Source organism: Otolemur garnettii, unplaced genomic scaffold, assembly GCF_000181295.1.
Source record: "Otolemur garnettii isolate 467f Iridium unplaced genomic scaffold, OtoGar3 scaffold00245, whole genome shotgun sequence".
NCBI classification, from domain to species: Eukaryota; Metazoa; Chordata; class Mammalia; order Primates; family Galagidae; genus Otolemur; species Otolemur garnettii.
The window spans coordinates 174,691-185,693 of record NW_003852640.1 but is presented as its reverse complement, the minus strand read 5'-3'; the positions used below and the strand labels follow the sequence as shown (position 1 = coordinate 185,693).

Sequence of the window (11,003 nt, the reverse complement as noted above, 5' to 3'; positions counted from 1 at the left end):
AACTCGGGGTAGAGCAAGTTTTTATGGGGTACAGAAAGCAAGAAGGGTAGGGTCCGTTACGGGTACACTCTTGATTGGTGGTTGGTGATTTCATTACTAAAGGAAGATTTGGATTTGTACAGGTGAGGGGTGGGGGATTTCTTAACCGGGGCTAGAGGTGGTGTAGCCTAATTAGGTAGTTGAAGGAGACACCTGAATTTCAAGGAAGTGGAAACCTATTGCCTATTATGGGAGCTGTTCAAGGGAACTGATACTTATTGCCTATTATGGCAGCTGTCTGCCTAGGGTGTCTCAATCATTGGCTGTGCAAGCAGGTGTGGGGGAGGCAGCAGGGAGTGGCCCTGCAGTTTTAACAGAGCTTATGTAGTAGACAACAAAATGGCACTGGTCTGGCCCTTACAATACTGCATGGCGATAGAGTTGAAGGGCTTCTTTGTAGTTCCCCGCTTTGTCTTCTTGGCTGCTTTGCTAGCAAGATCTATTGTTTTTTGGAGGTTGTTGGAAGTGAATGCCATGGTAGAGATCCAAGGCAGTTCCCTGGGGGTGGGGGGTGAACGAGGCTTGAGAAGAGACATCAGCGTCAATGCTGAATTAATTGCCCCAGGGCCCCAAACTGGGGGTGGTGGCTCTTGGGTCTGGAACTTATCCTACAATACCACCACTCCCAATTAGCCGCCCGACCCTCCTCCAAAAAAAGCCTTTTTAAACATTAAAAAGTCCCTGTGCTGGCTGGGTTTGGTGGCTCACGCCTGTTGTCCCAGCGCTGTGAGAGACCGAGGTAGGTGGATTGCCTGAGCTCAGCTGAGTTCCAGACCAGCAGACCAGCAGAAGATCAGCATGAGCCGGAATGACCCAGAGTGAGACCCTGTGTGAACCACTGCACTGGGCTGATTCTGTTTTTTTTTTTTTTTTTTCCCTATTAAAAATCACAGTGATAGTCCAGATATTAAAACTGGGCTGGGTATGGTGGTTCACACCTGTAATCCCAACACTGTGAGAGGCCCAGGCAGGAGGATTGCGTGAGCTTAGGAGTTCCAGACCAGCCTGAGTGAGACCCCCTTCTCTACTAAACATAGAGAAATTAGATGGCGTGGGCGCTTGTAGTCCTACCTACTCAGGAGGCTGAGGCAGGAGCTCTTGAGCCCAGAAGTTTGAGGTTGCTATGAGCTATGATGCCACAGCCCTCCACCCAGAGTAATAGTGAGACTCTGCTTCAAAAAACAAAAATAAAAAAAATAAAAATTATTCTTATAAAGTATTGCAGGATTGGATAAACAAACATCACATATACTTAATATCAACTTGAAACTACAGACCCACATGAGAGAAAATCTCAAATTCAAGTAAGGCAGTAGGGAGGAGGCTGAGTAGCTTCCCACCCACTGGGTACAATTCTCTGACTTATGACACACTCCCTGGGTTTAGGACATAGCTACAACTTGATTTTTACCTGTCATGTGTAAATCATACAATCTAATGGTTTGTACCCTCATGTTAATCTGAAATTGAAATACAAGGAAAATATAAAAACCATTCTTAACCAGCCAGCTTGTACCTCCTCCTGGTTGTTTTTCTTTCCCACCCAGTTTATTTTTTGCTTCCCCTCGACCCCCTACCTCTGAAGCCATTTTATGAATTGTCATGTGCCACCTGAGCTTCCAGAAAAAAAATAAAATTCTTAGCTCCATTCTTAGCAAGTGGTAGATGGGTAGTGGCTCTGCTGTACTCCCTCAGCCCTAGCTGGGGCTGAGCTTGTGAGCCTATGTGACTTCCTGATACCAAGCGAATGTCTCTCTTCATCCATGGTTCATCTCTACCACCACACCCAGAATGAGGCCCTGTCCACCCTTGTTCCTAGGGTCTGTGCAAGGCCTTGGACAGAGAACTGATGTCTGCATGTGGGATATTGCTCCTTTGGTTCTGTTGACTTTATTTAGTTCTCTGTGGAAACATTTTGCTGATGATTTCCTCTCCCATGGGTCTCTGATTCCCTGAGTTCAAAGCCTGGGTGCTTCCCCAAATGCATTATTCATTCAACAAACATTTTTGCGCTCTGAGTGAGAGCAACCTATACTGGGACTAAGGGGATTTGTGACGTGACTAGGCTTTCCCCCTCATTCTACCCCGGTTTTTTTTTTTTTTTTTTTTTGTAGAGACAGAGTCTCACTTTATCACCCTTGGTAGAGTGCTGTGGCATCACACAGCTCACAGCAACCTCTAACTCTTGGGCTTAGGTGAGTCTCTTGCCTCAGCCTCCTGAGTAGCTGTGACTATAGGTACCCTCGGCGCCCTACTCACTGAGCCACAGGCGCCACCCCACCCTGGAAATTCTTTTTTTTTTTGAGACAGAGCCTCGAGCTATCCCCCTGGGTGGAGTGCTGTTACATCACAGCTCACAACAACCTCCAACTCCTGGGCTTAAGCCAGTCTCCTGCCTCAGCCTCCCAAGTAGCTGGGACCACAGGCACCCGCCACAATGCCCAGCTATTTTTTGGTTGCAGCCAGCATTGTTGTTTGGCGGGCCTGGGCTGGATTTGAACCCAACACCTTAGGTATATGTGGCTGGTGCCTTAGCCACTTGAGCCACAGGCACCGAGCCTGGAAATTCTTAAAGTGGGTTTACTGTAGTATTTAGTGAAAGCCTAGTTGGGATACAGAGTCTCCCAACACCTGCACTTCCCTGCAGGCTGCTCTGCAAGTCTTGCCATCCTCTTCCTCTTAACAACAGAATCACTAGCCTGTGTGCTAGGGGCTGTGCAGATGTTTTCATGTCTTGGATCAAAATTCAGCTGTAGCTTCAATTTAAAATGTGCACTCTGGCTTGGCGAAGTGGCTCAGACCTGTAATCCTAGCACTCTGGGAGGCCAAGGTGGGTGGGTTCCTTGAGCTCAGGACCTTGAGACCAGTCTGAGCAAGAGCGAGACCTTGTCTCTACTAAAAATAGAAAAACTAGCTGGGCATTATGACAAGCCTATAGTCCCAGCTACTCATACGCTGAGGCAGGAGGATCACTTGAGCCCAAGAGTTTGAGGTTGCTGTGAGCTGTGACACTACATCACTCTATACAGGATGACAAAATGAGACTCTGTCTCAAAAAATAAAATAAAAATAAAATGTGTACTCATACCCTAGGTTCATGTGCTGAATCACAAATTTCATGCCTTTTATTCACACAAAGAGGCTAAAAATAGACTCCTCATCTTTGTGAAGGAAAATGAAGTCTTGGGACTCCCCAAAATAACGCATATTGCCAAAAGGGAAACTAAGCCTGAGAACTGAATCATGTGGCACTGCCATCCTCCCCCATAGATGAAGAGGGCAAGTAATGCACAGCCAGGTTCCCACTGAGGTCCTCCCGGCCAGGCGGCTCTCCCCACAGACCTGTGAGAAGCTGCCTAGTGAGCCCTACACCTCGTAGGTATGTGGCCCTCCACAGAACATGAATGTGCCAATTCTTTTTTTTTTTTAGAGACAGAGTTTCACTTTGTCACCCTCAGTACAGTGCCATGGCATCAGAGCTCACAGCAACCTCCAACTCCTGGGCTTGGGCGATTCTCTTGCCTCGGCCTCCTGAAAAGCTGGAACTGTAAGTGCCCACCACTATGCCCTGCTATTTTTTTGTTGCAGTTTGGATAGGGCTGGGTTCAAACCCTCCACCCTCAGTATATGGGGCTCGCGCCCTACTCACTGAGCCACAGGTGCCACCCAGAATGTGCCAATTCTTGAATCTGAGTTCTGTGAAGTTCTATACTGATGATGTTAGCTGCCAGTTTGTCTCCACAGATGATTCCAGGACAGGAGAGCAGCCACGCCTCTGCCTACTCGTTGACTATCCTTCCCCAACTCCTTTTTTGAATGTGCAACTTGTATTACATAAAACAGATTTACTGATCACTAATGAAGAGCAACACAATAATGTAATCATTTGCCACACTGTCTCCCGTTCCAGCTCCTCCTTTTTCTTTTTTAATTTTCTTTTTTCCCTTCTTTTTCTCATAACCTTTCATTTATTTATTTATTTTATTATTATTTGTTTGTTTTGTTTTGGCCAGGGCTGGGTTTGAACCCACTACTTCCGGCATATGGGCCCAGTGCCCTACTCCTTTGAGCCACAGGCGCTGCCTATTTATTTATTTTTGAGACAGAGTCTCATTGTGTCACCCTCTGTAGACTGCCATGGCATCACAGCTCACAGCAACCTCAAACTCTTGGGCTTAAGAGATTCTTTTCTGGGGCCGCACCTGTGGCTCAAAGGAGTAAGGTGCTGGCCCCATATGATGGAGGTGGCGGGTTCAAACCCAGCCCTGGCCAAAAACCGCAAAAAAAAAAAAAGATTCTTTTCCCTCAGCCTTTCAATTAGCTGGGACTATAGGCACCCGCCACAATGCCCAGCTATTTTTTGTTGCAGTTGTCATTGTTTTAGCTGGAACGGACTGGGTTCGAACCCGCCAGCCTCAAACGTGGCTGGCGCCGTAACCACTGTACTAAACTTGTGCACTTGTGCTACTGCCAAGCCTTCTTTTTTTTTTTTTTTTTTTTAGTCAGACTCTCACTCTATCACCCTCAGTAGGGTGCTGTGGCATCACAGCTCACAGCAACCTCAAACTCTCAGTCTCAAGCAATCTGCTTGCCTCAGCCTCCCAAGTAGTTGGGAATATAGGTGCCTGCCACAACGCCTGTTTTTAGAGACAGGGTCTCGCTCTGGCTCAGGCTGGTCTTGAATCTGTGAGTTCAGGCAATCTAGCCACCTCAGCCTCCCACAGTGCTGGGATTACAGGGGTGAACCACTGCCCATGGCCCCCATTCTTAGTTCTTAGACCACAGAAAGCAGCAAAGCCCTGGTTTGCCAGACCCTGATCTAGGACCATGTTTCTCTGGCACATCTATGCAAACCTATCCCCAAAGTCTGATGAAGCTAAGAGGCTGAAGAAAGTGGCTTACCCAGAAACAGGTTATAGGGACTTGTCTCAGGCCTCAGTGAGGTGGATCCACACCACCACCCTCCCAGACACAGGCCTTACACACCTAGGGAAGGATAGTGCAGACAGCTGAAGTCTCCCTCAGGGAAAGGCCAGAATGCTGAGTGAATAGGCATAGGAGCAGGACTTGGGTCAAGGTGGATTTTTAAAAAAATTTTTTGCAGTTTTTGGCCAGGGGCCGGTTTGAACCCTCCACCTCAGGTACATGGGGCTGGTGCCCTACTCCTTGAGCCACAGGTGCTGCTCAATGTGGTTTTTTTTTTTTTTTTTTTTGAGATAGTCTTCACTTTATCACCCTAGGTACAGTGCCATGGCATCACAGCTCACAGCAACCTCCAGCTTTTTTTTTTTGAGACAGAGTCTCAAGCTGTCCCCTTGGGCAGAGTGCCGTGGCATTACAGCTCACAGCAACCTCCAACTCCTGGGCTCAAGCGAGTCTCCTGCCTCTGCCTCTCCCAAGTAGGTGGGACCACAGGCGCCCGCCACAACGCCCGGCTGTTTTTTGGTTGCAGCCGTCATTGTTGTTTGGCGGGTCCGGGCTGGGGATTCGAACCCACCACCTTAGGTGTACGTGGCTGGCGCCTTAGCCGGTTGAGCTATAGGCGCCGAGCTGCAACCTCCAGCTTTTAGGCTTAGGCAATTCTCTTGCCTCAGCCTCCCAAGTAGCTGGGACTACAGGTGCCCGCTGCAACGCCTGGCTAATTTTTGTTGCAGTTTGGCTGGAGCTGGGTCTGAACCCACCACCGTCAGTATATGGGGCTGGTGCCCTACTCACTGAGCCACAGGCTCCATCTGTTTTTTGTTGTTGTTGTTGTTTTTTGAGACAAAGCCTCATTATGCTGCCCTCGGTAGAGTGCTGTGCCATCACAGCTCACAGCAACTTCAAACTCTTGGGCTGACGCAATGCTCTTGCCTCAGCCTTCCAAGTAGCTGGGACTACAGGCACCTGCCACAACACCTGGCTATTTTTTGTTGTTGTTGCAGTTGTCATTGTTGTTTGATTGGCCCAGGCTGGGTTCGTACCTACCAGCCTCAGATTATGTGGCTGGTGCCATAACCACTGAGCTATGGGTGCTGAGCCTGGGTCACGGTGGTTTTGACTGAAGGGCAAGACTTATTGTAGAAGATAAGCAGATACTGTAGAAGAAGCAGATACTTTAAAACAGTGGTTCTCAACCTTCCTAATGCCACAACCCTTTAATACAGTTCCTGTGGGTTGCAACCCACAGGTTGAGAACCGCTGCTTTAGAGGCATTCCTGGAACAAGGGTCAATCAGAAGTAAGCAGGGTGGCACCTGAGGTGGAGCCCTGAGTCTCCAGGGACCCTGTGAGGCAGACAGAGTCCAGATGCTGCAGTGGTATTCTGAACCCCTGCCCCTGGCCAGTGCTTTTTGGGTATAGAAAGGAGCAAAGCAGCATTATGCTCAGGGCATGACCTTCCACTGCCTTTGAACTAGAAGTAGCCTCATGAAGGATGGGAGGAGGCCAGGGAGGTAGAGTTAGACTCTCCATGAGAGCATTTTGAGAGGCCAGTCCTGGGTGCTGCGGGTGGCAGGCACCATGTCATGGTCACTAGGACCTTAATACTTGTCCCATTGCTGAGGGCCTACCAAGCCTAAAACACAACACATTATAGGGAAAGTCTGTCACATTCTCTACTAAACCTGAAGGTTGACAGGTTGGTTAAGCATGGCAGCTGCAAAGCCCCTCTGTGGAAGTGCTCTGTGGAAGCCTGCAGGAGAAGGCAGGAAAAACATGTATGTACCCCATTGTGCGGGCAGTGAGGGAAGTAGCAAAGTCACTGCCACTGAGGTAGGCACTGACTTCATGGCTGTGGAGAACAGCCCCCAGAAGTGTGGGGGCAGGGGGCAACAACCAGAATTGTGGCCCTGGGACCAGCAATACAGACAGCACATGCATGGTGGTCATGCAGACCCCCACCAATAGGCTGTGAAGAAACAAACTCAGGTGACCACAACCATCCTGGACTCTGCTGTGCCCCATGCACAAGCCAAAGCCACCAAACCTGCAAACACATGGACCAGCATACCTGCCTCTACCTGATAGATGCCTAAATTGCTCTTGGGTTATACCATACTCAGTGACTGAGGCTGTGGCATTTCAGTGGCCCCGCTGTTTGGCACTCAACCAAACACCACAACTTGTGTAACCTACTCTGGGCTACATATTTGTATGTGGGAGGAAAGGGCCACAAAGTGGTAGGGGGCTTTTGGGCCCAAATATTTCCCTGTAATTATTGGCAGACATCAGAGATAAAATCTCCTAAGGGTTACAACAGGAGACAGACTGGCTGAAGCAAGGCTCACCATGGAATGAGCAGCACACTGGGTGCAGGGCCAAGGTCAGCACTGCCCTTGGGCTCATGCTGTGCATGGGCCCTTGGAGAGCAGCTTCAGTTAGATTCTCTGAGGGAAGCAGACGGATGTGGTCCTGGCAGCTGCAGTGGCAGATTAGGTCAGAATTCAACTTCTACTTACAAAGCTGAGGCCTGGAGTGATCAGAGTGGGAATGTGCTCTCAGCTAGGAACGTTCTTATTATGTGTACCACAAAGGCCCTGCCATGCTCCACTGGGCCATTTCTCAGGTCATGTTGACAGCAAGGAACCTGAGTGATGATGTGCTGACCTCAGCTCCAGGAAGAGGCTCACTTACATGGAGGTCCCCACTGACAAAGCTGTGCAAACACCCACTGGGCCCCCTGCACTGCCCAGCGGGATGGAAGGGGGAGTACGTGCAGCCTGAGTACCACTGTATCCTGCCATCTCCTGCCAGGTGAGACAGGACCATGTTAGCTTGTCGAGAGAGTAAATCTCAGACCCTCACAGTTCTTGGCAGTTATGTTTTAGGGAAATTTGTTATACGGCATTAACACACCTGACTCTCCACCCAGCCAAAGACAGCCATCCAGCCTGAAGGCTTAGGTCCCCTGCCAGCGTGGGTTGGGATACAGCCTTTAGCCAGGCACACTAAGATGTTCTGCTCCAGGTTTAACTCCTATAACCACCTTGTATACAGAACACTCTCAGATAAGCAAACAGGCTCAGACTTTCAGGGAGGGCAGCAGTATCCTGAGTGACACAGCAAGCCCCAGGGAAAACTTCAAAATCCCCATTATGACACCAAGAAGGTGCCTGTGCCTGGCAGCAATGTGTGCACAAGCAGCCAGCCACAATGATGGTGACATTGAGTGCATAGGCCTGGGCCACCTCTCTGACAAGGATGGGGCCAGGGTCAGACCATGTCCCCAGTCAATGAGTTTTGAGAAAAGCAGTTAGGTGAAGTTAGAAGGGAATTCTAGGCACTCCCCTACAGGTTTACTGATGTAATTAATACATTTCATTACTGCAGAGGCCAGAGTGAGAGAGCAACTGACCTTTGAGGGAGCTATTTTGGTGACTTACCCTGCTCAGCCTGACAGAGCCCTCCTCTTCCTCATCCATAGGACCTTGGGCTGTCCCTCTATGAACTCAAAACTCTGCAGGTTGCAACCAGAGTGCAGGGGACTCAGGTTTATTGAACAGGTTATGGTAAAACATTCCAACAAATAAACATGTTTTGTACAAAGTTGGATATTCTTTCTTGAGAGCAATTCTGAACCTTTCCTAACATTCTAAATTTTCATCAGAATAAATGATCCAATGTAAACTAAGTTAAGGCTATAGGTTTATTCACATTTGTATAAGTAAATGGTCTATCCCATGTGGGTTTTCTGATGCTGAGTAAGCCTTGAGCTCCGATTGAAAGCTTTGCCACATTCATCACATTTATAAGGCTTCTCTCCAGTGTGAATTCTCTGATGTATGATCAGATGTGAGCGCCACCTAAATATTTTTTCACAGTCATTACACTGATGCAGTTTCTTTATAGTATGAACTTTCTTCCGGCTAACAAAGGTAGAACCTTCCAGAGTATTTCCATATTCATAATACCACTGGGCTCTAGTGTGTATACGCTGGTGTTCAATAAGATATGAGCTCCGACTGAAGGCCTTTCCACATTCACTACACTCATAGGGCTTCACCCCTGCATGAATTATCTGGTGCTGGAAAAGGGTAGAATTTTGGCTGAAGGCTTTCCCACATTCGTTACATTTATAAGGCCTCTCTCCAGTATGCACCCTTTGGTGTATTGTAAGCTGTGTGCTCATGCTGAAGGCTTTTCCACACTGGAGGCATTCGTAGGGTTTCTCTCCTTTATGAATTCTCTGATGGTAAATAAGGCTGGAGCTCTGGCTGAAGGCTTTGCCACAGTCGTTACACACGTAGGGCTTCTCTCCAGTGTGGATTCGCTGATGCTGAATAAGGTGTGAACCCTGGACAAAACCTTTTCCACACTCATCACATTTAAATGGTTTCTCTCCAGTGTGAGTTCTCTGATGGCGAATAAGCCGAGAGCTACACCCAAAGGCTTTTGTACACTTGTTGCATTTATAAGGCTTCTCTCCAGTATGAGTCAGCTGATGCTGACTAAGCCGAGAGATCCACCTAAAAGCTTTCCCACACTCATTACACTTAAAGGGCTTCTCTACAGCATGAATTCTCGGATGTGCAACAAGACTTGAGCTATCTGAGGCTCTTGGGATTTCAGATTTCTCCCCATTGTGCATCCTCTGATGCTGAGCTAGAGTTGAGCTCTGGCTGAAAGCTTTCCCACACTCTGTACAGGAGTATGGCCTCTCTCCAGTGTGAGTTCTCTGGTGTCTGATCAGCTGTGATTGCTGACTGAAGGCTTTTCCACACTCATGACAGCCATAAGGCCTCTCCCCTGTGTGGATTCTCTGATGGTGGATGAGGCTTGAGCTCTGACCAAAGGCCTTCCCACATTCCTCACATCTGTACGGCTTCTCTCCAGTATGGATTCTTTGATGCTGAATAAGCTTTGAGCTCAGGCGGAAAGCTTTTCCACACTCAATGCATTTAAATGGCTTCTCTCCAGTGTGGATTCTCTGATGTTGATTAAGTTGTGAGCATAGTCTGAAGACTTTCCCACACTCCAGACACTCATATGGCTTTTCCCCATGGCAGTGTCTTGGCTCCAAGTGATCAGATAGTTGTCTCTGGCACCTGTGGGGTCTCTTCTGTGTGCCAACTCCCCAGTGCACAGTTCCATCTGAAGTGGCCTGGAGCCCTTTGCCGCAAACTTCACATGTCTGGGAAGCCCCTTCTGTATTCTCTCCCAGACTTTTTTCAGGCTGATAATTCAGGCCACTGCCCACCAGCCCCTTACATCCCTGGACACTGCCCTTGGTGAGGGTCTTGTGGGCCATGGTCTGCTGATTCAAATGGTTTCTCTGGAAGACAGAGCCCATCACTGTGAGCCCAGAACTGTCTGGATGATTCTCTGACCAGAACTCAGAATCAGAAACATCTCCAAAGCCAGGACTATGAGGAAAATTCTGTGTAGGGATTCTGATCATTATCCCAGGAGATTCTGATTTTAGAATCTCCATGTCCTCATGGGTCTGTTCACTGTCAATCCTAATTGTATCTGAAATAAACAGGAAAGAAAATGCTCTTATGATTTTTGCTCAGAGAAAGGACAAAGACTACTAGGCATGGGGTTTGGGGTCACTTCTCAGGACAGGCCGCCCATAGCACTGAAACACACTGGAGGGAGGATGCCTCTAGCAGTTCTCAAGTTTTGGTCTTATTTACATGTTTTGCTTTGTGAATTCATGTGGCATCACTGAAGCATGCCTGGGCACTGCACAGAGCTGCCCGCCATGTAGCCTAGGGGCTCTTGAGCAAAGAGGCCCCTCCCAGAGAGCTGGCAGGAAGCTAAGTCTGTGAAGCAGCAAAGTGAGATGAGACAGAGTGAGCCTCAGACTGGGAAGGTGGGAAGTCAAGAAGATAGGACCAGGCCAGGCACAGTGGTTCAGCCTGTAATTCTAGCACTCTGGGAGGCCGAGGCAGGTGGATTGCCTGAGATCACTGGTTGAAGACCAGCCTGAGCCAGAGCGAGACCTCATCTCTAAAAATAGCCAGTTGCGGCTCGGCGCCTATA

The 11,003-nt window shown here is 48.6% G+C and overlaps 1 protein-coding gene and 1 pseudogene across 3 annotated transcripts in view; both read right to left on the bottom strand.

Annotated features, from left to right (window-relative positions):
• Window positions 1–515, bottom strand: part of LOC100959093 — a 1,978-nt pseudogene extending 1,463 nt beyond the window's left edge.
• Window positions 516–8,646: 8,131 nt separating this feature from the next.
• The window catches only part of ZNF7 (zinc finger protein 7), a 23,100-nt gene continuing 20,743 nt past the window's right edge, over window positions 8,647–11,003 (bottom strand). For all 3 annotated transcript variants that reach the window (XM_012813122.2, XM_023508404.1, XM_023508403.1), the window contains one exon: window positions 8,647–10,487. In XM_012813122.2, coding sequence (XP_012668576.1) covers window positions 8,692–10,487 — 1,796 coding nt within the window. In that variant the 3' untranslated portion in view covers window positions 8,647–8,691. The remainder of the gene's footprint in view (window positions 10,488–11,003) is intronic.